The sequence below is a fragment of the Sus scrofa genome, chromosome 7 (genome assembly GCF_054392235.1).
Source record: "Sus scrofa isolate SSC_HxYL_T2T_F1_AM1 chromosome 7, Sscrofa_HxYL_maternal_Yorkshire_Landrace_v2.0, whole genome shotgun sequence".
In the NCBI taxonomy this organism is placed as follows: domain Eukaryota; kingdom Metazoa; phylum Chordata; class Mammalia; order Artiodactyla; family Suidae; genus Sus; species Sus scrofa.
The window spans coordinates 39,051,943-39,079,110 of NC_139389.1; the positions used below are offsets into that span (position 1 = coordinate 39,051,943).

General features: G+C 57.4%; 1 protein-coding gene across 2 annotated transcripts in view; it reads left to right on the forward strand.

The window, feature by feature from the left end:
* The window catches only part of PACSIN1 (protein kinase C and casein kinase substrate in neurons 1), a 53,003-nt gene extending 25,912 nt beyond the window's left edge, over nucleotides 1-27,091 (forward strand). Inside the window, exons 1-10 of one of the 2 annotated variants that reach the window (XM_021098609.2) lie at nucleotides 6,897-7,144; nucleotides 18,807-18,930; nucleotides 19,943-20,099; nucleotides 21,031-21,266; nucleotides 21,667-21,822; nucleotides 21,924-22,099; nucleotides 22,486-22,606; nucleotides 22,707-22,834; nucleotides 23,774-23,961; nucleotides 24,430-27,091. In XM_021098609.2, the coding sequence (XP_020954268.1) occupies nucleotides 18,868-18,930; nucleotides 19,943-20,099; nucleotides 21,031-21,266; nucleotides 21,667-21,822; nucleotides 21,924-22,099; nucleotides 22,486-22,606; nucleotides 22,707-22,834; nucleotides 23,774-23,961; nucleotides 24,430-24,539 (1,335 nt within the window). In that variant the 5' untranslated portion in view covers nucleotides 6,897-7,144; nucleotides 18,807-18,867 and the 3' untranslated portion in view covers nucleotides 24,540-27,091. Of the gene's footprint in view, nucleotides 1-6,896; nucleotides 7,145-18,806; nucleotides 18,931-19,942; nucleotides 20,100-21,030; nucleotides 21,267-21,666; nucleotides 21,823-21,923; nucleotides 22,100-22,485; nucleotides 22,607-22,706; nucleotides 22,835-23,773; nucleotides 23,962-24,429 lie in introns of those variants that run through there. The other variant, XM_021098608.2, reaches the window with a different exon arrangement.
* The last annotated feature ends 77 nt before the right edge of the window (nucleotides 27,092-27,168 follow it).

Below are 27,168 nucleotides of genomic sequence, written 5' to 3' on the forward strand. Positions count from 1 at the left end.
CTTCATACCTTCTGTTTCTTTATAAGGATTTCTACGTTTTCGCTTGTTTCAAGTATGTTTATTATTGCTTATTGAAACCTTTTTAAGATCAGCTTTAACATCCTTGTCAGATAATTTCCCAATATCTGTGTCATCTTGGTGTTGGCATCTGTTGGTTGCCTTTTCTCATTCAAGCTGAGATTTTCCTGGTTCTTGGTATGACAGACGATTTAAAAAAAAAGTCCCAGGAGTTTCTGCCGTGGCTCAGTGGAAATGAATCCGACTAGGAACCATGAGGTTGTGGATTCTATCCCTGGCCTCGCTCAGTGGCTTGAGGATCTGGCATTGCCGTTAGCTGTAGGCCGGCAGCTGTAGCTCCGATTAGACCCCCTAGCCTGGGAACCTCCATGTGTGGCAGGTGTGGCCCTAAAAAAAAAAAAAAAGCGGAAAAAAAAAGTCCCAGACATTTGGGGTATTATGTTATGAAACCTTGGCTCTCATTTAACTCTTCTGCCTTAGCTGCTCTCCTCCAACCCTGCACTATATTGATGCTAGGTGGAGGTGGAAGTCCAGGTGCCCCACTTGGCCTTGGTTAACACCCTGCTTGGGGAAAAGGGTGCCTCTTTATCGCTGGGCAGGGGTGGGAGTTGCATCTTCCCACTAGAGGGGAGGGGGGGACACTCATTGCTGCTCCTCCCGTCGTCTCCACCGACCTGGTGCTGCGGGGTCGGGAAAGTCCTGATTAGGTCTCCTTTGATACCAACCTAGCATGGAGGGGAGGGGCACTTGTTCCACCGGGTGGGGGTGGGAGTCCCGCTCCCCCCCCCCGGTTCTTCTCTGTTACCACCTGGTGGTGGAGAACGAGGCACTGTTTACTACCAGGCAAGGCTCTCCACTTGACCCCTGCTCATGGGAGTGGTGGGGATGGGGCTGCAGTTTTTCCATGGTGTTTGGCTAGAGTAGGGCATGTATTGTTTAAAGGTTTTTGTCTTGGGAGCCAACGGGGACTCCCAAGACTAGGAACCATGAGGACTAGGGGACTCCTGACTAGGAACCATGAGGACTTGAGTTCCATCCCTGGCCTCGCTCAGTGGGTTAAGGACCTGGCATTGCTGTGGCTGTGGCGTGGGCTGGCGGCTGCAGCTCCATATTCCACTCGTGGCCTGAGAACTTCCATATGCCGTGGGTGCAGCCCTAAAAGCACAAGAAAAAAAAAAAGTTTTTGTCTTGCTAGATTGCACCTTTCCTTGTTCTTTGGCTAAAGAGAAGAGACTTTTCTTGGGGCTGTTTTTGTCCATACCTATGGGCATTTCTGGGTTGCCAACTTTTCAGCAACCAAATCTTGGAAATATCAGGCACAAAGAAAACCCAGGGAGCTCACTGTCCTATTGTCCCTTGGGTCCCTAGTCAGTCTTCCTTCTTCTTTCCACCTTTAGAGTCTCCTAACAATTATGTAATGTATAATGTCCAGGGTTTTTAGCTAGACTTTGAAGAAGGAAAAAAGTAGAAGGTAGAAAAGTATCTCTACTCCCTCTTACCCAGAAATCAGAAATCTGGGTCTGCCTGTTCTTGAACTTCATATAAATATAATCCACTATGTATGTTCTTTTAAGTTTGGCTTCTCTTGCTCAGCATGATGTCCTGAGATTTTTTTTCCTGTGTGGTTGTATGTAGTTGATGCTTTTCATTGCTGTATAGTATTCAACTGTGTGAGCAAACCACATGGTAGAACTTGTGCGGCGGAGTCCTAGACAGCCCTGAAAAAGCAAACTACTTCAGCTGCAAGCAATAGACCACACAGTTTGTTTATCAGTCCTTCTGTGGATGGGCATTTGCGTTGCTTCCAGTCTGAAGCTATTATGAGTAAAGCTGCTATAAGTGCTCCTGGTTGTGTGTTTTAGTGGCCACTGACACTCCTTTCTGTTGGGAATAAACATTGCAAAACCCTCCTAAGTGGCCTCTTTGCTGCAGCTGCTGCCTCCTTCTAGTCACTTTCCCATATCAAAGCCACAGTGATCTTTTGAAAACATAAATTGGATCCCTTCCCCACCCTGGCTCAAAAGTACCATCGGCCTCCCTTCCTGCTTAGAATAGAGCCCAGAGTCCTCACAATGGTCCGCATTTGTTTACTCCCCTCTGCTGGCCCTTCATCCACTCACCCACCTGTCCACCCACCCCCCATTTGGTCGTGGGGTGCCTTCAGTGTGCCAAGCTCACTGCCACTTCAGGATATGTGCCCTTGCTGTTCCCTCCACCAGAAACACAGTTTCCTCCAAATCCTCACACGCCCCCCCTTCCCCTTTATATAGGTCTTTATTCAAATATTATCTCTTCAAAGAGAGATTCTAAAAACGGCCCCCTCTCACCCTCTCTATCCCTTTAGCCACATTATTTTTCTTTCTTGTACCACTGGAATGTTCGTTCTTTATTCGTTCTGTCTTCCCTTTCAGCATGGCTGTCGGCAGTGTCCCACTGCCTAGAGCAGTGCTGCACATAGTAGGTGCTCAGGAAATGTTTGTAAAATGTATTAAAGACACTAGCTGGGGGGATTTCCCTGGTGGTTCCGTGGGTTAAGTGTCCAGTGTGGGCACTGCTGTGGCTTGGATTGGTTGCTGCTGAGGCATGGGTGCGACCCTTGGTCCATGGAACTTTCATGTGTCTCAGGTGAGGCCCAAACCAAACAAAACAGAACAGGAAGGACCCACGCAAGGGATGGGGTCATATGCCTCACCCCTGACATCAGTGTTCTCTTCAAGCTGGATCACAGGCCGCGTCCCTCGGCCTAGTACGTCTCACACTCACACTCCAGCCTCCTGGGATCTTGTGATGATGCAGACTCTGATCAGGAGATCTTGGTGGGATCGGAGATTCTGCATCAGAGATTCCTACCAGCTCCCAGGTGATGCCCAAGCTGTGGGTCCGGGGACCCAGGCTTTGAGCAGGGAGGTCTTAACCGCTCTGAGCCTCCGTTTCCACACCTGTAAAATGGTTCATCGTGGAAAACAAGTGGGGAAAGTGTGTCACGCAGAGTGAGTTTCGACTGCCCCTCTCTGGGAGGCTTTCAGGGTCTGAAAGTCAAAATAGTCACCAGTTTTCTCCCTTTGCTCCTCCCATCCCTCTGTGCCTAGTCCCTACACAGACCCTCAGCAGAGCCTTGTCCATTTTATTTCTCTCCTGCTGGCCAGCCCCACCTGTAACGGGCGGGGGTTTGGAGAGGCATCTGGCATTTTGACAATCGTGGGGACATTATGCAAATGAGATGCAAAGCAGAAGCTAACGAGCTCTGATTGCACTGGGGAATGTGTAGCATTACTGTGGGACTGGGGAGGGACTGTGATGCAGGTGGGCGAGGAGGCTGTGACAGAAGGGGTTGGCTTCTCCTGGGGGGCACGAGGGCAGCTGCTCTGCGACCTGGGTGAGTTCCCTTCCTCCTTTGTAGACTGATCCCCGCTGTGGGACTGGGACATGGTTAAGGTCCAAGAATAGGGGCTGAGGTCTAGTCTTGTGTGTGTGTGTGTGTGTGTGTGTGTGTGTGTTGGGGGCGGGGGGGGGGTAGGCAGTGTCCCTGGGCCTGTCTGGGGCCTGCAAATGGGGAGTAGGGGGTCTGCAGATGGCAACTCCTTGATGCTTTTCTAGCCCATCAGCATATGCAGAGGAAGCTGTAACAAAACTGTGGCAGAGGACAAATTTCCCCTAAATGGGGTTCCACTTGGGAAGAAGAAGGAGACAAGAGAGGTAGGAGGTGGTTAAAGCAGAGTAGTTTTAAAGAACACAGGCTGGAGTTTCCATTGTAGCTCAGCAGGTTAAGAACCTGACATTAGTGTCCGGGAGGATGTGGGTTCGATCCCTGGCCTCGCTCAGTGGGTTAAGGATCTGGCGTTGCCGTGAGCTGTGGGGTAGGTTGCAGATGCGGCTTGGATCCCACGTTGCTGTGGCGTAGGCCGATGGCTGTGGCTCCAATTTGAACCCTAGCCTGGGAACTTCCATATGCTGTGGGTGTGGGCCTAAAAAGAAAGCAAAAAAAAGGCACAGGGGCTAGGACATGGCACAACCTGTTGCCATATTTTTGCTGGCTTTGGGGGCTTCTCTTACTGGTGTGTCAACTTTGACAAAAACTAAGGTTATCCCACTCTTTCCTTTTACTGCCTCCCTCGGGCCTGCAGCAGCAGATGGGCTGATCCTGCTGACAGTAGCCCGGGCGGAGGCAGATGCTCTCTGGGCTGCGGAGGGAGGGGGCGACAAGGGGTCTACTTCTCCCACAGAGGCTGAGTGTGGGAGGGCAGAACTCAGGGGTCTGCCAGGCAGCAGATGGGCCGGATCAGGCTAACGGGGGTGGGCAGGGGGCAGCTGTGTTTGGTGCCCTGGACAGAGTCGGCTCTTTAGGAGAAAGATGATCTGGGGCTGGGGGCTGGCAGGCGGGCAGGGGGCTCTGCTTACAGCACCTGGGAACTCAATCCCTCCCTGCCCCCGAGCTCTCCTGGGAGCCTCTCCTCTCAGGCACCAGGCTTTCCCACTTTCTCGGCCTGAGTATCAACGGCACCCTCTACCCTTCAGGCTGGCCCAAGGAGGCCCCGCTGGAAGTCCCCTCTGAGGTTGTTTGGGGAGGTCCTCACTATTTCACCGAACATTTCGAGTCCATGTGACCCTGCCCTGCCTTTGATCTAAGGATGAGGAGCACCCTGGCTGTGAAACTCCTAGCAAATGCGTGGCTGTCACCTTGTTTCCGCATCAGATCTTTCTTAATGGAACCAACATGAAGCACTGGGAAAAGCTTGGCAGGCAGAGGGCTCAGATCCCAGCCCAGGCATTTTCTAGCCTGGTCCCCTTGGGCAAATTGCGCAATCTCTGGGAGCCTCTGTTCCCTAATCAGTCCAGCGGCCTCATCTGCAGGGGCTGCCTCCACAGCCAGAGGCGCTGCAGGAGAACGGAGTTCAGTAAATCCTCTAGCTCGTACCCTGAGGGCAGGGGCTTTCATTTTGCTCCCAGCCACTTCCTAGCACCTAGAACGGTCCCTGGGTCCCTGGCGCCTGAGTGGTAGGTGCCTAGGAAACATCTGCTGAATGAATGAAATGCCCTAGTTCATCTCTTCCAAGGTGCTTTCTCCGTGCATTTGACGTCATTGATACTGGGATGCTTCATTCAATTTGTAGCATGTCTTGGTTTAACTGGCCGCAGTCTTATGATTGAGAGGGGTCTTAGATGGGCTGAAATAAGGAAGAGGTTCTTTCTGAGTGTGTGTCCTGTCTCTGGGCTGCCTGGGGTCCCTGAAAATGATCCCTGCCTGAATTCTTTCTGGGGAGGTGCTGGGCCAGGGACAGCACATCCTGCGGGGCCCGCTCTGTGTCCTGGACTCTGTTCCTTGCTTGATCTATACCCCCTCCCCCCACCCCCACTGGGTGTTCCCTCCCGGGGGGCGGCAGGACTGTCTGAAGTCTGGAATTCCCTTTGAGGAGGGGGGGCCCATTTTACTCAATCCGGTCATAATTCCAAGTATCAGGATTGGACAGCAACTAGGGGTGGGGTGGGGGCAATCTCTGAGCCCCTGGGGCTTGGACCGGGCAGAGGACTTTCAGAGGGGGCGGGAGGGAGAGGGGCAGGGTGGATAGTGTCTCCCCCCCACCACCTCCAGCCCCTCCAGCAGCAGAGCTGAGACAAAGGTGGGCAGATTAGTGTCTAGAGGAGCAGAAGTGGCTCATTGTTCGGTGCCCTGGTGGGGTCACTTACTTGTGTCACTGATGCCCTCCCACAAGGCTAGGGTTGGGGGCTTGTGTGTACAGCTGTGACTTTGTGTAGGAAGGTTTGTGTGTTACATGTTCTGGATCCATGTAAGTGTGTACACACGTCAAGGGTGTGTCTACCCTGATATGTGTTACAGTTATGTGTATGTATGTGTGTGTGTTACCTGTGCGTGTATAGTTAGATACAGACTTGTGGAAATGCATGCTTGCAAATATGAGTAACGGGTGTTTGCATATAAGGGTGGGGCACATGTGTACAGGTATAGCACAAACCGAGATGTCTACTCTGCGGGCAGCATGTGACAGCTCTGTGGGCATGTGACAGCTGTAGCCTGTGGGAGGCGCACCAGAATTGGAATCACCAGGTCTCCCTGCCAATAAGAGTCCAGGGGTCTTTGATGCCCAGATAAGTTGTTTCACTATTGTGGGCCTCACTTTCCTTTTTTTTGTTGTTTTTTTTAATCTTTTTAGGGCTGCACCTGAGGCATATGGAGGTTCCCAGGCTAGGGGTCTAATCGGAGCCGTAGCCGCCCGCCTACACCACAGCCACAGCAACGCGTCTGTGACCTACACCACAGCTCACGGCAACACTGCATCCTTAAGCCACTGAGTGAGGCCAGGGATCGAACCCGCAACCTCATGGTTTCTAGTCGGATTCGCTACCCACTGAGCCACGACGGGAACTCCTGGGCCTCACTTTCCAATCTGTAAAATGGGTATAGAATCTCATTGGCATGCATCTCACGCTCGGCCTACTTGGAAAAATCTGACAGTAAACGTCTGGAATTGAGGAATGTTGGAATGAAAATAAATGATAAGCAAGTAGAAATGTTTTACAGAGCAGCACGCCGGTCGGATTTTAAGGACCTGAGAGAAGTGCGTGGAAAGGTGCAGCTTACAACGTCTGGGATGTTGGGAGGCAGGCTCTGGGGAGAAAGAGAAGACGCGGCTGGGGCAGGGAGACGGCCCCCCCTCCCCCGCCGCCGCACTGGGGGGTGGCTCCGCGGCTCCGGGAGGGTGACGTGTGTTCGCATCCACCGGGGATGCAGGCGCCAAAGAAGGCGGGCGTCCCCTGGTGTATGCGGGAGGGAGGCCGGCTGTGCCAGCATTGCCCTGTTGCCATAGAAACGAGCAGAAGGAGGTGGGCGGCTGGAGAAGGAGGCGGGTCCGGAGGAGGGAGGGGGCGGTGGCGGCGGCGGCGGCGGCGGCGGCGGCGGGGAGCTGGCTTCTGCGATTCTGGCGCTGCTGCCTTCCCGAGCGAGCGGTGGAGGGAACTCAAGAGGCCAGAGCCCCCGGCCCGGGCGCCAGGCCCCCTCCCCGCTCGCCACCACGGAGAAGGAGGACGGCCAGCCCCTCCGGCCCTGGCCTGGCCCAGCGGGGGCTGTGCACTCCTACGTGCCCCTGGCTGGGTGCCCTGACGGGCCCAGGTAGGCACCCCGATGGGGACAGCTGGAAGAGGCTGCGTGGAGAGTGGGGCGTCCGGCCGCCCCTGCCTTCCTACCAGCAGCACCTGGCAGCAGGCGCAGGGGTCCGATTGGCCAGGGCCAGTGGACCTGGTGGGGAGCAGCCAGCATCCTGAGAGGCCCTCTTCAGAACCTGGGTCCTCCCCACCAGGGGCGGTCCCCCTCACCTTTCCTCCCCTGCACTTCCAGCCCTCTTGCCACCAGTGCCACAGGTCCTTCCCAGGCAGAGTGGGCCAAGGGGGGCTGGAACCTCGGGACCCACAGTGCCCTCCTCCCCAGGCTGAGGGTGTCCCCCACCCAGACTCAGGGCACTGCTGGGCCTTGGCCATTTGGAACCAGCAGACCCACCTCTGCTGGCCCCTGGGTGGTCTCAGGCCCTGGGCTTAGAGGCCCTGGTGGGGAGGGGCTTGAGGGGGAGGCATTTCTCCTTCTCCCCCTTGTTCTCCCTGAGGACCTGGTTCCTCCAGATCTCCCAAACGACCCCTGGCAAGCCCAGGCTCCATACTGGGGTACAGGAGAGCAGGTCCTGATTGGGTGAGGGTGCCCGTGGCCCTCCCTCCCCCTCCCGACGTCCCTCTGCTGCATTGCTCCTGGGGACAGACTCTGCTGCTGTTGGGAGAGCTGGAGCACTGCAGACAGCCTCTGCCTGCCGCTCAGGCTCGGGTGGGGCTGGGCCTGGGCAGGACCTGGACTGCACTGCCCGGCTCTGGGCCGGAGAGAGCAGGAGGGCCTGCTGGAGTTCGGTGGTGGGTCGGCCGTGGGACATGGCTGAAGGGCCCTGGCCCACGTGGGGGCAGGGGTGCTGTGTGCATCCTCAGGTGGCCTAGGATCCCTGGGCCTTGAAGGCTCTGCCCCCTTCAGCCTGCCCTCCGCACCCAGCCCTGCTTTGTGAGCTTGGTTGGGCCTAGCACCACCCTGGAGCTTCCCCTTCCCTGAGCACTTGGGGGTGAGAGGACCCAGTGCAGGGACCAAGCAGGGATTCCCGGCCTGGGATGGGGTAGGGGGTGTGTGCTGAGAAGCTGACATGGCCCCATTCATTTCTGCAAATGTTGGTTGCACCTCATGAACATTAGGCACAAGGGTCCCCCCCTGACTCCGGCGTTGAGGGCCCAGGAGGCGAGAGGGTGGGTCTCAGGTGGCGGGATCAGGGTGGGGGTGCAGTTCTGCCCAGAAGCCGGCAGCCAAGAACCCATGTACACTGTCACCATCTCCCCCCTGCTTTTCTGAGCCCCACCCCCCACCCCTTCCTTCCAGCCAGGGCCTGGGGCCAGCACTGGCATCTGTCCAGACTCTGGGGCAGTGAGGCCACCAGAATGGCCTCCTGGGGTACATTTCCCAGCCCCACCCCATCACACCAAGTGGGCCCACAGCCCAGGGACCCGCCCCCAACCCCCAGCAGCCTCCCCATGTCAGAGGGAGCTGAAGGGAAACCCAGGAGCACCCAGAGGCTGTGGCCCCAGGACTAGAACAGTGTGGCTCCAGGCTGGCCTCTCCTCACCTGCCCCCAGCATGGGGGCAGGTGGGAAGAGGGAGGAACAGCTCCGCTTGGCTCAGGGGACCTCGGGGCACCAGAACTCCCATCTCCTTTAACTGTTCCGCCTGCCATGCTCCCCATCCTAGGAAGCAGCACCCCACCTGCCAGTGGCTCAGGCCCCAACCCTGGAGCCCCTCTTGACTCCTCCTCCCTCTCACACTCACATCCAAACCGTCAGCAGATCCTATTGGCCCCAACCTTCCAGTACCTTCCTGACCCCACCCACTTCTCACTGCTTCCAGAAGGACCAGCCAGCAGGCTCCCTGTCCTTCTTGCCCTCCCTCCCTCCTGCCCCCAGTAGCCTGCTCTTCCTCCAGCAGCCAGAGATCCTTTAAAACTTAAACCAGTTCCTGCCGTGGTGCAGCAGAAACAAATCCGACTTTGGAGTTCCCGTCTTGGCGCAGTGGTTAACGAATCTGACTAGGAACCATAAGGTTGCAGGTTTGATCCCTGGCCTTGCTCAGTGGGTTAAGGATCCAGCGTTGCCATGAGCTGTGGTGTAGGTTGCAGATGCGGCTTGGATCCTGCATTGCTGTGGCTCTGGTGTAGGCCGGCGGCTACAGCTTCGATTAGACCCCTAGCCTGGGAAACTCCATATGCTGCGGGAGTGGCCCTAGAAATGGCAAAAAGACAAAAAAAAAAAAAAAAGAAAAAGAAACGAATCTGACTAGGAACCATGAGGTTGTGGGTTCGATCCCTGGCTTTGCTCTGTGAGTTAAGGATCTGGTGTTGCCGTGTGCTGTGTTGGGCATTGCTTTGGCTGTGACGTAGGCTGGCTGCTGTAGCTCTGATTAGACCCCTAGCCTGGGAACCTCCATATGCCACAGGTGCGGCCCTAAAAAAAGACAATAAATAAATAAATAATTAAAAATACCTTAAACCAGGAGTTCCCATTGTGGCTCAGCGATAAAGAATCCGACTAGTGTCCATGAGGATGCCGGTTTGATCCCTGGCCTAGCTCAGTGGGTTAATGATCTGGTGTTGCCATGAGCTGCAGTGTAGGTCACAGATTTGGCTCAGATCTGGTGTTGCTGTAGCTATCTATGGCTTAGGGCGGTGGCTACAGCTCTGATTCAACCGCTAGTCTAGGAACCTCCATATGCCTCAGGTGGGCCCCTAAAAAGAAAAAGAAAAAAAAAAAAAAAGACAAATAAAACCTAAACCAGCTCACAGAGTTCCCTTGTGGTACAGCAGATTAAGGATCCAGCATCCATCAGTCCCTGGCCAGGGAACTTCCACATGCCATAAGCTCGGCCAAAAATCCCCCCCAAAACCTAAGCCAGATCACATGCCACCTCTTCTCAAACCCTGCCGGGGCTCCCATCTCACTTAATGGGGAAAGTCACAGGCCTCCCTCTGACCTGTGAGGCCCCACATGTCTGCATCCTCTGCCCCTTCCCTGCCAACCACCTCTTTGACTCTCTGCCTCTCGTCCTCACTCACCCTGCTCCAGGCACACGGCCCTCTTGTTCCTCAACTGTGGCAGCCATGCTTCTGCCTCGGGGCCTTGGCACTGGCCATTCCTTCCGCCTGAGATCTGCATGGCGCCCTCCCTCCCTGCTCAGGTCTTTGCTCAGAGCTGCTTTCTGAGAATGGCCTTCTCTGTCCAGCCTGAGAGCATCACTCCTGAGCCCGCACCACCCCTCCCTCCCCTGCCTGGTTCTCCTCCAGAGCCTCCGTCACCTTCTCACACACTTGGTCGCTTACCTTTTCCTCCGGCTTGTCTGTCTAGCCCTTCTAGAATGTCAGCTCCACGAGGCAAGGGGTTTCTGTCTTGCTCACTCTGTAGCCCAGTGATCTTACTGTCTGATCAGGCCTACGGTTAAAGCCAGGAGCCTCTGGCTCAGTGGCTGGGCCCCTGCATTTGGGCTGTAATGTGGGGCCTGTCGTTCGGCCCTCAGGGGAAGGGTGCAATACCCCCTGGTTAGGCAGGTGCCGGTGGGGGGGGCGCTGAGCGGGACAGGATGTTCTGTAGGGCCCGGGTGCATGCTTCCTGCCTTATTCTGCTCTTCCTGGCCAGGAAGGCAGGGAGAGGGAGCCGCATGCATCCCTCCCCGACAGTGCTGCTGAAGATGGAGGGCCCCTCGTCCTGGTCAGAGTTCTGTGCCTTCGAGAAAGACAGGAGCATTGCCCACAGGGCAGGCAGACCTAGTTCCTGCCCTCCCGGGAAACAGATGCGGAGGCCTCAGGACAGGACACACCCTGTCAGGACCGAGGGACCAAGTGTGGGATGACTGGTCTCAAGGAGAGAAAGACACCCAGAGCAGAGAGGATGGGGGTCTGTCTTCCACCCGCTCCCAGTCGGGGCTCCTGGTCTGTAGGGTCTCGGTGTGGGCTCCCCCAGAACCAGCAGCTGAGCCTGTGACAAGGGTGAGATTAGACTGGTTCACTGGGAGATGGTCCCTGGAAACACGGGGGTGGGGGGGAAGAAGGGTGATTGAGTGAGCAATTCCCACTGTGGGCATCTAGGGCTCAGTCCCATGGGGGCCCCTGAGAGCCAGTGTAGGACACACCCCAGCTTAGCTGCGGGAAGGTGGGGATCTGGGCTGGGTATCCATCAGGCCACTGTCACCGCTTGAGGCTGCTCCTGCCATCCCCTTCCCTCCCCTCCCTGACTTTTTTCCTTTTTAGGGCCGCACCTGAGGTTCCCAGGCTAGGGGTCGAATCAGAGCTACAGCTGCTGGCCTCTACCACAGCCACAGCAGTGCAGGGTCTGAGCCACGTCTTCGACCTATGCCACAGCTCACAGCAACGCTGGATCCCCAACCCAGTGGGCGAGGCCAGGGATCAAACCTGTGTCCTCATGGATGCTAGTTGGTTTCGTCACTGCCAAGCCACAGCAGGAACTCCCTCCCTGACTTTCTTTAACTGTTGTCAAATGTCCATCACCTGGTGGAGGTGATGTTTCTTCACTGCTGGGCTTTCTGTCTGAGCTGGGGTGTAGGCTCTGGGGGGGAAGCTCCGGTTCCCTTCCCAGCTGAGCCTGCAGTACCCAGAGAGGTCTGCCTAGGGAGGGTGGGCCTAAAGCAGTGTCACCCATCGGCTCAGCCTGGGAGCAGGGGAGCATGGGGGGAGGGCCTGGGGGTGCTGGAGGAAGCGAGGAGAGTCTGGGGAGTGGCCAGGGAGGAGGAGAGGCCGGGGGCAGCTGGGGTGCGGGGCCCTCCACCCTTCTCAGCCGGGAGCAGCCCGCCGTCCGTCCCCTCAGCTCTGCGCCTCCCACCTCAAGCGAGACCTGACTCTGCCTCCCCTGGTGTTTGGGTCCTTCTCCCACCTCCACACCTGGGGATTTAACATTTCTGAAGGCAGGGCCTTTGGGGACTGGCTGGGGAGCCTTACCTCACAGGAGATGGAGTTGGGGTGCCTGGTTTTTAGACCCAAAGAGAAGGTAAGAGAAAGCCAGGCCTGGAATCTTCTTTTCACAGGGAGCCTGGAGACCTGGGGTCCCAGCTGAGGCCCAGCCATCACGTCACCGAGGGAGTTGGTCTTAGCTCATAGCCTGGGCAGCTTAAAGGCCAGACATCACAGTCTGAGGCTGCAAGGTCAAGGTGTCAGCCTCTGGGGTCCCCGTGAGGCCTCTTTCCTGGCTTGTAGACAGCCGCCTTCCTGCTGTGTCTTCACACAGCGTTCCCTCAGGGCTTGAGCCTGGGGAGAAGGAGAGAATTGTCTTTCCTCTTTTTTTTTTTTTTTTGTCTTTTTAGGGCCGCACCTGTGGCACATGGACGATTCCACACTAGGGGTTGAATCGGAGCTGTGGCCACCTGGCCTACACCACAGCCATAGCCACGCCAGATCCAAGCTGCATCTTCAACCTACACCACGGCTCACGGCAACGCCAGATCCTTAACCCACTGAGCGAGGCCAGGGATGGAACCCGTGTCCTCAGGGATACTATTGGGTTCGTTTCCGCTGCTCCACAGTGGGAACTCCCATCTTTCCTCTCCTTAAAAGGACACCGATCCAACTGGATTCGGGCCTCGCCCTTATGAACTCATTTAACCACAATTGCTTCCTAAAAGCCCTGTCTCCAAATGCAGTCACATTGGGGGACTTTATTTTACAACTTAGAAATTATAAAATAAATTTATAAATTTGTGGGGGACACAGTTCAGTCCCTGGCGCAGGTCTGCGAGGCTGTTACTCTAAAGTGGGGAGAGGGAGCGGTGAGGTCATCCTTCAAGATGATCCAGAACGATCTCCTGTTTTGAAAGCTCTGCAGCTGTGGGGAGTTGTCTGATGACACCTATGGTAGCAGTAACAGTCACAGGGCTTCCTGGGCTACTTATTTCACCTCCGTTTTGCAGATGAGAAAACAGAGAGTTTAGGCATTTACCAGAGGTGCACAGCCAGTAGTGTGGCACAGCCGGGATTTGAATCCAGTTGCTCTGCCCAGCTCCACACAGGGCTCTTCACTCATCAGCTCTTAGTGCTAATCTGGTGGGAGCTGCTGTGCCTGCCAGGAGAGCAGGCTGCATCCTGAAGCAGCGGGAGGTGGTTGAAGGCAGGGTGTGACTAGGAGCTGCCACAGGGCACCAGGGCACGGGGTGAGGTGGGCAGGGCTGGGAAACTCAAGGAAGGCTTAGGGAGGGAAGGGGGCTGAGCTGGCCCTTGAAAGGAAGCAGGGTTATTTTGTAGACCCGTGATCAGTGGGAGGGAGGACAGCACGCCCCCAGGCGGGAGGGAAGCTGTGAGTGAAGGAGCGGAGCCTGAGTGAGCTTGGGGTCTGTGTTGCAGGGAGCGGGGGAAGGACAGCCTGTCACAGCTCAGCTGGATGCTGCTTGCTGCATCTGAAGCCCCAGCGATGCGGTCCATCATCCCTGGGTGGGGTGAGGGTGACCCCATCATCCCTGGGGGAGTGGCTCCATCATCCCTGGGTGTGTGTGTGGGAACCCCGTCATCCCTGGGTGGGGTGGGGGTGAGCCCCATCATCCCTGGGAGGGTGAGCTCATCATCCGTGGGGGGAAGACCCAACATGCCTGGGGGAGGGGGTGCGGGGAGCTGCTGGGAATGTCTGTGGGATCTGAAGCCCAGAGTGATGGGGCGGCAGCTCTGGCTTTTCACGGCCCTGCCCACGTTTGAGCCAAGCTGGTCCCTTAGGCTGGGAGGGCTGGGGCAACACCCAAGGAGTGCTGGCTCTGAACTGGGTGCCCGGGATGTGGGGAGGGACCAGGGAAGGACTCACCTCTGGCTCTGGGCCTGACTTTACCTCCTCACTGCTGTGTGACCTTGGACATGTTATTTAACCTCTCTGAGTCTCAGAAAAGGCAGGGAACTCACTGTCCATCTCCATGGGTCATTACGAGGATTAGAAGTAAAGTGTATGAAGAGGCTGGCACATAGTAGGTATTAAAAAATGGTTGTAGTTGATATGAAGGGAGCGTGGAGAGATGGGTGACGTGACAGCCCCAGGCTGTGCTGTCTGTGCTGCGAGCTCCCTCGGCAGGGAGAGATCTCCAGGGCAGAATCGTCATGGGGGTCAAGAAGGAAGAGACCCTGGAACTGGAGCCTGGGACTGACCAAGAGGAGAGGAAGGGGAAACAGAACAAGTGGTTTTCTGGCTCTTGGTTGTGTCACCATGATTATCAACATTTATCGAACACCGACTGTGTGCAGGTGACTGGCTCTAAGGTACAGAATTCAGTGTCTCTGCTGTTTATGAATGAATGTTCCAGAAGGTCCTTGGCATTTATTCATTCACTCAGTATGCACTTACTATGTGCCAGCCACTGCTCTGGATGCTGAAAATACAGCAGAGAATCAGACAGACAAAAATCACTGACCTTTCAGAGCTGACATTCCAGCGGGAGAGGAAGCATGGTGAATGATGTGCTGTTGAGAGCCTGTCATATGGTGACACGTGCCCTGGAGAATGAGAAAGGGAGGAAAATTGAGAGGCAGGGAGGCTGGGCGTGAAAAAGAGTGGCAAGTTGAAACGAAGAGAGGTCAGGACTTTTGAGTGGAACTGGTTATCTGGGGGTGGGAGTAGGGAACCATTCCTAGCAGGTGCAAAGGCCCTGGGGTAAGAAGAGCAGGAAAGTCAGTGGAGGGGAAGGAAAGTGAGCGTGGTGGGAGGGGAGGGCCAGGGGGTGAAGGGTGGGCAGCAGATCGTGCAGGGCCTCCTGGCAGGAGCTGGACCCTTCCCGGAGAAATGGGGAGCCTGGGAGGGATCTGAGTAGCGCACTGGTGGGATCAGCTTGGCTTTTACCAGTTTCCTTCTGGTTGCTGCCTGAGGAACAGACTAGAGCGGGGAAGAGACAAACAAGGTCAGAGGCAGGAAGACCAGTGTAGACGCTACTATGGGGCGGGGGTTGTTTCAAAGCAGTGCTCAGGATCTGCTGATGGGTTGGGTGCGGGGTGGGAGGAGAAAGAGTAGTTGTTAGTGACTAATGCCGTAGGAATCCACACGGGGCGGTCCACACCAGGCTTGCCCTCCCTGGGCTCATGCTTTTAATTCCTCTGTCCATCCCCTAAGCCAGGGTCATGGTCGGAACATGACCAAGGCCCCTGCCCTCCAAGGTCTTATAGAGGCAGCTGGCAATCTCCTTTCTCCCTAAAGGAAAGGTTAAGGCCAGCAGTAAAACTTCAGATTTCCATGGAGTTCCCTGGTGGCTCAGTGGGCTAAGGATCTGCTTCGGTTCAGGTTGCTGCTGTGGCACAGGTTCACTTCCCAGCCCGGGAACTTCCACATGCTGTGGGCACAGCCAAGAAAACAAAACAAAACAAAACATTCACATTACCATCGTGGTCTGTGTTTTTCAAAAAGAGCTTACTACTCTTGTCATTTGATCTTCGAAGGCTCAAGTATTATTTTCTCCTCATACAAGTTAGAAAACCAAGAGCCTGGGTGACGGAACCAAGCTGAAATCTCATTGGTGGGTGGTGGTGCTGCCTGCCAAGTGCTCCACCCACCATCCTTGGGGTGAGAAAGGCCCGGCACCTTCACAGAGGGAGCTGCCCCGAAGTGAGACCCCCTCCCACCCCCGTTACAGCCGCAGAGATGACAATCAGCAGGGAGAGCTGAGTGGCTCTTTCGGTCTGGGCTCTCACCTGAGCGGTGCGGCTGGGAAGAGCTCCTGCCTTCAGGGGCTGCGGTGGGGGTTAGATGAGTTGGGGCACCAGTAAATGCCAGCTGTTGTTATTAACGATCGAGGGCTTTCAGGGCCGCGATAACTTTACAGCCATGGTGAGAAGAGTCAGATGGGCTTTGTGCCCGTTGGACAGGCTGAGAGCTAAGAGTGGATCTGGCTTGTCCATTGGGAGCAGCGATTCCAGCCACAGCAGCTTCCTGACTCTGAGAGATGCAGGGCTTTTGGTGACCGCCATTCAGGAAGGACCTGACATTTGCCAGAGTTAAGCCTCCCCTCTGCCCCCTGCGTGTTGGGGGATGAGGCTCATTTGGAGGATGCAGGGGCAGGGTGGGATGGTGTGTCTGGCCATGTGGGGCTGGGGGCTCACATGCCCACTCTTGCATCCCCCTCCTTGAGCCACTTCAGCGCGGGTCTGCCCCCCGGTTAGAGCAGGCTGCACCCTCACCGTCTCATCTAATCCTTAAGTCCAGTCGCGTCACCCCCACTTCACAGCAAGGCGCAGCAAGGCCATGTGAATTGCCCAGCATCACACACCAATTTGGTGACAGAGCAGGGACCCTGGGCTAGAGTTCCTTCCACTACACGCTGGGAGCGCGAGAGACCCTGCCTACACGCAGGGTGGGACCACAGCAAGCCCTGCCCTCCCTGGACCTGGGCAAGGTGGAGAGTGGTCTCTGCCATCCGGCATCCCCTTCTAGCCTGACTTGCCAGGTCCGTGCTGCTCCCATCCCCTCCTTCCTTGTTCCCTCTGTCCTGGCTCCCAGCACAGGCTGGAGGCTTTAAAAAACAAACAAAAAATGCAGTTTATGCAAGGCTAAATCTAAAAGGCACAAAAGGACCCATGGTAATAAATAAATAAGTAAATAAATAAATTAAAAAAAATCCCTCCCTCCCCAGCCACCCAGTTCCCCGAAGGCAGCCACCATTACTCAGCTTTCCAAAAATATCCTCTGCTCCTCTATTTCCCCCCATAAAAATGGAAGCAGCCAGCCAGGCTGTGCTGAACCTGGCTCGTTTTGCTTTAGTGACAAATGACTAAAGCAGGGAAGGTTGGAGGGTTCCTTCCATTCAAGACCAGAGCATCCTGATACAAGCCTGCACCCTAATTGACTTAACCAGTCCCCTGTGGCGGACATCTGGGTGGTTTCCAGCCTTTGGCTTTTCCAAGCAGGGCTGCAGTAAATAAAATTGGGCGGCATCCACTGGCCCAACTGGAAGGTAAATTCCCAGGAGCGGTGCTGCTGGGGGAAGGATGCATCCCCGCCAGCCCTCTGGCTGCACTGCTGGGGATCCCGAGGAGAGGACGTCTGTGCCTCCAGGGTTCTAGACCCGGGCTCTGGCCCCAGGGGTACTTAGCCTTTCCTGGCTGATCGGCCTTCATTAACGATCCCTGCCCTTTACTTCTCCAAACTGAAAATCAGAATGTTCTTTAGGAAGCAAGGACCGCTTTATAAGTGGAAAGTGCCAAATTAAGAAAAGAAATTCAGACTCCCTTCTTTGTCCCTTGATGAATTCAGCTGCTTTGCCTCCCACCCACCGCCGCTGTGCATGCGGGTGTGGGAGAAAGTGTCTGAGGTTTTGCTAAGGCGAGAGAAACAAAATATATTTAGTGCCTGAGAGGAACAAGGAGGCGATAATGGGCTTTGCCTGGGGAAAGAGCGTGAGCCTCTGGGCCGACGGGGAGTCGAGGCCAGGACCGGGAGGGACACCCTTGACCAGGGATCCTTGGGTGCAGGTGCCTTCTGCCCCCAAGCCTGAGGGCCTGCTGTTGGTGAGGGGTGGAGGGTCCCTGGGCCCCCTGGTTGGGTGGAATCTTGCAGAGACTGGGCTCCCCCAGCGTCCTCGCAGGGCAAGGTTCGCAGAGCCCGAGGCTCACAGCTCCTAGTAGGGTCAGGCCTGGCCTGGACTCATTGCCCCTGTGAAGCCCAGGCCCCTGGCTCTCTGTGTCCTGTCTCCTGACTACTGAGCCTTTCCTGTCCAGGGTAGCAGTGAGGACTGGGTGGGGGATGGGAGCAGGGCAGCGCCTGCCCTGGCCTGGGGCAGCACGTGGCCTAGATTGGACAGGCGTGATGCTGCCGACAGATCCAGGGCACACGCAGCTTCTGCCATGCTCACCCAGATTGCAGGGGTCTGACCTGTCGGCCAGGAAGCCACACGTCTGCGACTCCTAGGAGAGATGTAAGCAGCTAATGGAGGCTTTGAGGCTGGGCACCAGAGCAGCCGAAAGAGCGTTTATAGGAGCCCATTAGCTCAGAGAACTGAGGCGGCGCTGGGCCTGGGAGGGAGGTAGGAGGGGGCCTGCTACCAGCTTCCCAAGGGGCTTGGGTCCAGGCTTCAGGTCGGGGGGGGTTCAGAGAGGTCCTGGGGGCTGAGCCCAGGGCTTTGCATTCCTTGGGGGTGGGGTGGAGAAGCTGAGTTGGTTCTTCGGGGCCTGGTGCAAGGATTCAGCTGTGTCAGGACAGGCAGTGCCGAGGGGGCGCCTACTGAGAAGACTTCTGGGGTTCATTGGGGGTTTACGGGGTACCAGGTCCTGGGGAGGGGGTACAGGACACATACAAGGCAAGCCTGATTGCTGGCTTTGAGGAGCTCTGTGTGTGTCTGTGGAGCAAACTGCAGGTTTCTATAAAGCAAATATGCAATTACGTGTCCCTAGCTTTTACCGCTAAGAGTCCAGGAGCTGGAAAGCAGTTGCAGGCACATGGTTCTGGTGGGTGAGGCAGGCCTCTGAGGAGAAGGTTGCACGCGGGAGCTGGAGGATGGATGTGGTGTGGGGGGATGCGGCGTGGACGGCTTCCCAAGGGGCTTGGGTCCAGGCTTCAGGTGGGGGATTCAGAGAGGTCCTGGGGGCTGCGACCAGGGCTCTGGGGAGGTGGGCACGACGGTGCTACAGGACGGCTCTTGGGGTTCCCCTCGGGATGGTGAGCCACAGCCGGTTGGGGGCCAGGCCTGGAATGGGGCCCCGGGGACACTGCCCTCACCTCCAGGGATCCCTCTCCCGCCCTCCCAGCGCATGAGCAGCCGCCCTGCTGACTGCCGCTCTACACCCGCCCATCCCTCGCGGCCACACCATGTCCAGCTCCTACGACGAGGCCTCGCTAGCTCCGGAGGAGACCACCGACAGCTTCTGGGAGGTGAGGCTTGGAGGCTTCCTGGATCCTGGGGACCAGACAGCCTGGCTGCATGGAGGCCCAGGCTCTCACTCACCCAAGACCGCAGGCCTTGCTCCCCAGCCCCTTGGGCCCCTCCAGAGCCCCCCACGTCTAGGTCAACTGTGCCATGAAGCGGAACCCGGAGCCCCTCTGCCCCACAGCTGCCCCGGAGAGATCCTGTGGATTTAGGCCATGACCAGGGCCCTACCTCTGCTCTGGGGTCCTAGGCTCAGCCTCCTCACACTCCACGCCGGCAGGTGTAACACTTTACAGCTCCCGTGAGCTTTGGCAGCTGTGAAGCGGGCAGGGGGTGGAGCGCTGGTCACAGAGAAGGGTCGTGAGTTCAGGGAGCCCCACAGCGGCCAAGCGGTGGAGACCAGCCAGCCTCGCGGGAGCCTCCTAGATTATTTGAGACCCAGAAAAAAATTTTCCATCGGCTTCTGAAAACCAAAGCGAAAACTGCCAAGCCCAAATTAATAAGTGTTTAATGAGCTGTCTACAAAACATAATATTATGTCAAGAAGCTGCAGCTCAACTCAGTGCTTGCATAGCTCTATGTAAATATAATAGATTTAGCTCATAGGAACAAAATGAATAATTCATTCGCGTCCAAGTCCAAATAATAAAAATCCTTCTGGGAGTTTCCTGATGGCCTAGTGGGTTAAGGATCCCGCGTGGTCACTGCTGTGGCTTGGGTCACTGCCGTGTCGCCCCCGGATTTGATCCCTGGCGGGGAACTTCCGCATGCCTAGCGTGTGGCAAAAAACCCCACAAAACCCCAAATTTTGCACTTTGTGGCAGCGAGGAAGTTGTGCTTAAAGTGGGATGAGGGAGTGTGTAGACAGTGGGGTGTGAGGAAAGGGTCCGGAGCCCCCCTTGTGTTACCGCGGGCCGGCGGAGGCGGGCGCTCGCTGCGGGACGCGGCGATCTGGGCGGGCGGCCGGGCGGGCGGCCGGGGAGCCCGCGGGAGCCGTGCTCTGTGCTCGGCCGCCAGGTGGGGAACTACAAGCGGACGGTGAAGCGCATCGATGACGGGCACCGCCTGTGCAACGACCTGATGAACTGCGTGCAGGAGCGCGCCAAGATCGAGAAGGCGTATGCGCAGCAGCTCACGGACTGGGCCAAGCGCTGGCGCCAGCTCATCGAGAAAGGTGCCCCCCCCCCCACCCCCACCCCCACCCCCACCCCGCGCACATCCCCGCCACCTCGATGCACCTGCTCCCTGCAGTCACCTGGCCCCTCGCCTGCACTCTTCCCCTCCCAAACCCGGCAGGCCTCCTCCTCCCTGTTCAGCTCTACTTTGTGCAATTTTAGGTTGGATTAAACAATTTTTTTCTATTTCGAAATAATTTAAGCTTCAAGTTGAGACTGGCATAACCTTTCACCTAGATTGACCCGCTCATATTTTCCCATGTTTGTTTTCTCTCTCTCGCCCCCATATATATGCATGTCTTTCCTAAACCATTTAAATTGGAGACATGCCCTGTCCCCCTAAATTCTTCGTGTTGCCAAAGAATAAGAACATTTGTTTACATAACCATAGTTCAGTTATCAAATTCGGGATGTTTCATATGGCCCGTGGAAATTGTGTTACAGCAGTTGTTTGTGCTGATCCAGATCCTGTGGAATGTCTGGTCCCAGTGGCTTCCTGGCATCATCTGTCACCAGTTGGCTCGTCAGTTTTATATCCAGTCAACTTTCCTGGAGCACCAACTTTGTGCTTGGCGCTCTGCTGGCTTGGGGGAGCTCACAGGGTCCAGGTTGCCTGCCCCCCCGCCCCCTGGGGGGGAGTGCTCATCAGCTGATGGAGGGGACAGGGACTGGGCCCAGAGGCAGATGCTCTTATGAATTCATGAGGGCTGCAGGCCGAGGTCTGTAAGGATAGAGTGTATTCAGGGAAGGCTTCCTGGAGGAGGTGGCTGTACTTGGGTCTTTGAGAATGAATACATCTATAGGGAGAGCAGAGAAGGGCACTTCTGCTGCCACGGGACATACGAGGGATGTCTCAAAGAAAGGAGGTGTGCGGCAGGCCTCTGGGCAAGGGGTGACAAGGACCTGGTGACCCTATGGCCGTTTCCTCAGGTCCACAGTATGGCAGCCTGGAGCGGGCTTGGGGCGCCATAATGACAGAGGCAGACAAGGTGAGCGAACTGCACCAGGAGGTGAAGAACAACCTGCTGAACGAGGACCTGGAGAAGGTCAAGAACTGGCAGAAGGATGCCTATCACAAGCAGATCATGGGCGGCTTCAAGGAGACCAAGGAGGCTGAAGACGGCTTCCGCAAGGCCCAGAAGCCCTGGGCCAAGAAGATAAAGGAGGTGCCTGGGGGCAGCTGCCAGGAAGGGGCGAGGCTGGGGGGCTGGGGGCAGAGGGGCAGACCGATCAGAGGGAGGGTGTCTCACAGGCGGAGGGCAGGGCACCACCTGCTGGGATTGCGCCTCCAGGGGAGCAGCCCTGCCTGCTGGGAAGAAATATCCCAAGGCGGGCCCTGTGGTGCCTGACAGGAGGGTGTCCCTGGGGCGGGCAGCACAGGGAAGCGTCCTCAGACCGGTGGGCCCTGCTCCTGAGTACCTGGGGCCCAGGCCTGCTCATCCTTTGGGCCTTTTCCGAATGTGTGCTCACAGCTCCCGGTGGAGTGAGCAAGTGGGAGGGCTTGCGAGGGACCACGTTTGCTCCTGCTTACAAGCCGGAGCCCTGTCCCCTGTCCGCCTCCCACAGCTCGAGGCCGCCAAGAAGGCCTACCACCTGGCCTGCAAAGAGGAGAAGCTGGCTGTGACCCGGGAGATGAACAGCAAGACGGAGCAGTCGGTCACACCCGAGCAGCAGAAGAAGCTGCAGGACAAAGTGGACAAGTGCAAGCAGGATGTGCAGAAGGTGCCGGCCGGCCAGGCTGGGAGCTGCGGGCCCAGGGGAGCGGGTGGTGGCTGGGAGCTGCAGGCCTGGGTCTCACCCTCCCTCTGCTCCGGTGCCTGCAGACACAGGAGAAGTATGAGAAGGTGCTGGACGACGTGGGCAAGACCACACCCCAGTATATGGAGGGCATGGAGCAGGTGTTTGAACAGTGCCAGCAGTTTGAGGAGAAGCGGCTGGTCTTCCTCAAGGAGGTGCTGCTGGACATCAAACGTCACCTCAGCCTCGCTGAGAATAGCAGGTGGCTGGGCGTGGCAGTGCGGTGGGCACAGGCAGGGGCAGCCAAGGCTGGAACCAGCACGCAGGCATCCCAGGCCGTGTGTCATAGTGACAGGAGGGGAGGGCTGAGCTGTGGGGGCCAGATGCAGTGGCTGCCTGGGTGTGAGCTGACACCTACCGGCTACTCAAGAACCATGCTTGGAAGGATGGGTGAGTGGCTAGAGCGGGGGGATGGAGAAGGGTGCCCCCCCCAAGAAACTGCTGCTTGGGAAGCCTCTGCTTCCTAGTGGGGGCGGGCATGCCAGCACTCTGGTCTCCTGAATGGGCTCTGGCCCCCGCCGAAGCTGAGAAGGGACCGTGGGGCCTCTTGCCCTCCTCTCCCTCTCCCTCCCCCTTCCCTGCGCACAGCTATGTCCATGTGTACCGGGAGCTGGAGCAGGCCATCCGGGGGGCGGACGCCCAGGAAGATCTCAGATGGTTCCGCAGCACCAGTGGCCCTGGCATGCCCATGAACTGGCCCCAGTTTGAGGTGAGGCTCCTTGGACATGGGGAAGGGGAATCTGAAAAGGCTGGAAGGGGCCTCGGGGCCTCCCCCTAGCCTGACTGCTCCCCTGGCGCCCCCCCACCAGGAGTGGAACCCAGACCTCCCCCACAGCACCACCAAGAAGGAGAAACAGCCCAAGAAGGCAGAGGGCGGAGCACTGACCAACGCCTCCGGGGTGGTGGAGTCCACGTCCCAGGCTGGAGACCGCGGCAGGTGGGTGCCTCCTCTGGAGCCTCCTGGGGGCTGGAGGGGTCCCCACCCTGGGGCAGCTGAGTTTTACCCAGGGAGACAAGAAACGGTCTATATCACAGCAACCCATGCTCCTCTCAAAGACAGCAGTAGCTAATCCTGTGAGAGCACTTGCTGTGTGCCAGGTGCTGCCGTAAGCATTGTCCCTGGATTAACTCACTGAGGGGCCCCAACACTCTAAAGAGGGTGCAAATATATATTCCCGTTTCACAGATGGAGAAACTGAAACCCAGAGAGCTTAAGGGACTTGCCTAAGGTCACACAGCTAGTTAGTAAGCCAAGAGGTCTGGCTCCAGAATCCTCACTCATTAAATATGTATTTGCCTTGGCCTCCTTTCTTTCTTTTCTCATTTTTTCCTCGAGGTATAGTGGACACACAGCTCTGTATCAGTTTAGGGTGTGCAGCGCAATGATTTGACTTATCTACATCATGAAATGATGACCACAATACGGTTACTGAGCAGCCATCATCGCAGATAGATCCCAAGTTAAAGAGTTAGACAATAATTTTTTCCCCTGCTGGTAAGAACGCTCAGGATTTACGGCCTCAACCTCCACAGAGGACACTCAGCCGTGTTTGTTCTATTTACCATGTTATGTGTCATATCCCTGGTGCTAGAACTCCCACTCTTTGCCGCTATGGCCCCTCTCAGATGCGGGCTCAGATGTTCCCTGGGTCCCCTGGGTCTCCTCCTCCATCAGGGGTTGGGCGATGTTAAGAGTCCCGCCTCCATCTGTTAGAAGAGCTGTCAGTGAGGGTCTTGGGGCTCCAGACCCTGTCTTACAAGGCCCAGCCCGGCTCTAGTCCTGGTGGAGTTGGGGGTCCAGGCTCTGGCTGGGCGGAGGGGAGGCCCTGAGGTGAAGGTGAGAGGCCATTCACGCTGAGTCGTCTCTGCGGCTCAGTGTTAGCAGCTACGACAGGGGCCAGCCCTACGCCACCGAGTGGTCAGACGACGAGACCGGAAACCCATTCGGGGGCAATGAGGCCAACGGGGGCTCCAACCCCTTTGATGACGACGCCAAGGGAGTGCGTGTGCGGGCACTCTACGACTACGATGGCCAGGAGCAGGATGAGCTCAGCTTCAAGGCTGGTAAGGGGGCGAGACCTGGTGCGTGGGCGTGGCCAAGACCTGGAGGGTGACCGTGCCCCGGGGGACAAGACTTGAATTAGACAGCAAGCGCAGGGGCTGAGTGTGGCAGGGGCGGAGTACGCCAGGGGCGGAGTGTGCCGGGGGCGGAATCCGGACCTTAGAATAGGGTGAATGTAGGGGCAGAACTTGGACTGGGGGCGGAGCCTGAGGGCCGGGGATGCCAGGAGGAGGGGCAGGACCCGGGAAGTAAAGCTGGAGGCGGGGCCTGGGTTTCGTGGGGCGCAGCCAAGACCCAGATTAGGTGCGTGGCTGGGACACACTCGGGTCCCCGTGTAGCTGGGGCTGGGTCGGGCCATAATGGGGGGCATTAGGGTCGGCCCAGCGTAATAGTGTCTTACCCAGCAGGTGGGGTGGGGATCAGTCCTCTCTGAGCTCCTGTCAACCAGCTCCTCTGTGTCTCTTTCCTAGGAGATGAACTCACCAAGCTGGGCGAAGAGGACGAACAGGGTTGGTGCCGCGGGCGGCTGGACAGCGGGCAGCTGGGCCTCTATCCCGCCAACTACGTGGAGGCCATCTAGCTGCCCTGCCTGCCCACCGGCTCCCCTCCCTGCCCACTCTCGTCCTCCTGCCCTCACCATAGAGTTCCAGACATATTTTCCGATCAAGCTTTTATTTTTTTAAAAGTCAAAACAGAACAAAACAAAAAATACAAAGAGACAGAGCATTTGCAGGGCCGCCTGGAGGCCAGGGTGGTGGGACTCGGGGGGGATGGCCCCAGGGTAGGTGAGGGTCTTAGGACTTAGCCCAACAGTGACATCGCACATCACTACACCTTCAGATCCCACCAAAGAGTCTCCTGAGCCTCGAGGGGTGTCTTCCAGACCCTTCTATCCTGCTTCTGTCCCCCAGCCCGCCCCTCTCACCCCAGGCTGCCAGCACCTGCCCCACTTCTCTGGCCTGGTTTTCTGACCTCTTCCTCCTGCCCCCCCTCTTCCCTGCCTCCTACTCAGAGGCCTGCCCTGCAGAGCCTGGAGAAGAGGGCCTCCCTTTTAGTCTTCCACTTTGCCCTGGGGAGAGCCCTTCTCCTAGCCTGCTGGGGCTGGAGGAGGCATGGTCACCTTCTTCTCCCTGGGGTCCCTAGACTCCCCAAGACATGAAGAGGGGTCAGCTGGAGTTGGTGACGGTGTCACTGGGGCATAAGGGGGCGAGTGAATGGCGAGCAGACCCTTGGCCCTCCCAAGGCCCAGCCAGGCTCATGGCAGAGGGTCCGACACCCTGCCGGGACCCTTTCCATCTGTCAGCACAGGCTCTTCCTCTGAGCCAGCCCCCGGCCTCACTTGCAGAGACCCCCCTGCCCCCATCAGGCAGGGGGAGGGGACCCACAGCCCAGGGCAAAGCCAGCAACAGTAGCAGCCGCCTCCTGTTTCCTGGGAAGGAGGGCATCTTGCCCACACCACCCGCCCTGTCCCTCCATGTCCATCTAGAACCATAGAATCACTAGTCTAAGGTGGCCTCCCCTCCCTCTGTCCCCTTCTCCCACCTGCCTGGGAGATACTGTGGGCCCCTGGGAGCTTCCAGCCTGGGACAGGGCAGGGGAAAGCTTGCAGCCAATGGGAGAGGTGAGGGTTTGCAGGAGGGAGAAGCCCTGGCCCTTGGGAGCAGGACAGTCTCCAGGTCTTTTTTCCTTGTCCCCTCCCCCCACCCCCAGCCCTAGGCCCTGGCAGCCCTTCCTGCTGGCACCCCCTCCAAGCCTGAGTCTCCATTAAAGGACTTTTGTGGGTGGGAGGAGGCAGAGGGCCTCCCGAGAGCAGGAGGATTTCCTGTGGTTGGTGAAAGGAAGTGGTGCTGGGTACCCAGGTATTCGGACCAGGTGCCAACCAGCCCTGCCCACAGGAGTGGGTACCTGGGAAGCCAACCCGGGGGCAGGGCACAACCCCATGGGGAGGGGCATGGCGGGAAGGGGAGTCTCTCGGGACCTCTGGGGTGAGGCACCAGCCTTCCTGCAGCAGCCAGGGTGAGGCTTGCTCGGGACTGCTGCTGCTTCTCAGCTTCAGGGCTGCAGGCACCGCACCTGCTCCCGCAAGGCCCCCTGGGGCTCTAGGTAGAGACAGTGGGTTGCCCCAGCCCCTCTGTCGGTCTCAGTCCTCATTTGCTCCCTGCTTTGAGGTCGCAGACCTCAGCCTCAAGGCCCTCCCCCTGTTCACCTGGGGGCAGAAGCTCCTGGCAGGGTTCAGGGGGCTGAGCTGGGGCCGGCCTCCCTCGGGGCCAGGGGAGTTTGGGGTATGGGGACGATGGCACCCCCGTCAGGTAAGTCCCCTCCCAGCTCCCCTTTTCTTGTCACCTTCTGCCCTCCGGGCCTCTGCTGCAACCTGAGATGTGCTGTCAGCAAGATTTCGGAAGCCCTCAGCCCTCCCAGCTCCAGAATGAAAGGCTCTTCCGTCTCTCCTCCAGGCCAGAGTCGGGCTGGAGGCTTCTGCCCCTTACCACGTACCTGTGGAGGCAGGAAGCAGCTGCACCTTGGGGCCTGGGCTCCTCTCTCTGTACCAGCGGCTTCTCAGCACCTGGGGAGGGGCCATGGCCCTGGCTGGACCCCAGGCCTGTCCCCCTCAGCATTCCAGCTGCCCACTCTGGGGCAGGGACTCGAAATTCTATTCCTTCTGAGCAACCACCTCCATACCCCACCTTGGGAGCACTCCCTCTCGGGACCTGCGGGTGGGAGGTCTCCCAGCCGGAAGTTCCCCTGCGCTCCCTCCCGCCCGCCCCCGGGGCCCAGCCCCACTTGTCAGTGCCCGGGGCCTGCCCACTGCCTCCTGTAGCCCGCCTGACCCCTCGATGCTGCGCGGCCCGCCCTGCGGGGCTCGGCGAGTACTGTGTTTTGTCCCCAGTTAAGCACCGTTCTGCAGCCCAGCTCTGCAACGAGCCAGGGCTGCCCTGCCGCCCGCCGTCGTCGCCCTAGGCTTCCTGACTCCATTAGTCCAACACTTGTGAAACTCCGAGAAGTGCTGTGGTCTCAGCAATGCACCTGTTTTGTATATGATTGTGTAATTTAAAGGTATATAAATACAAATATATATATATATAAGTTGTGATTGTATGACTGTGGATAAAAACCAGAACTGTGTCAACCTGGCTGGATGTTGTCATCTTGTGTGTCTTTTTTGTTTCTTTGTTTCTTTTTTTTTAGGGTCGCGCCTGCCGCATATCGAA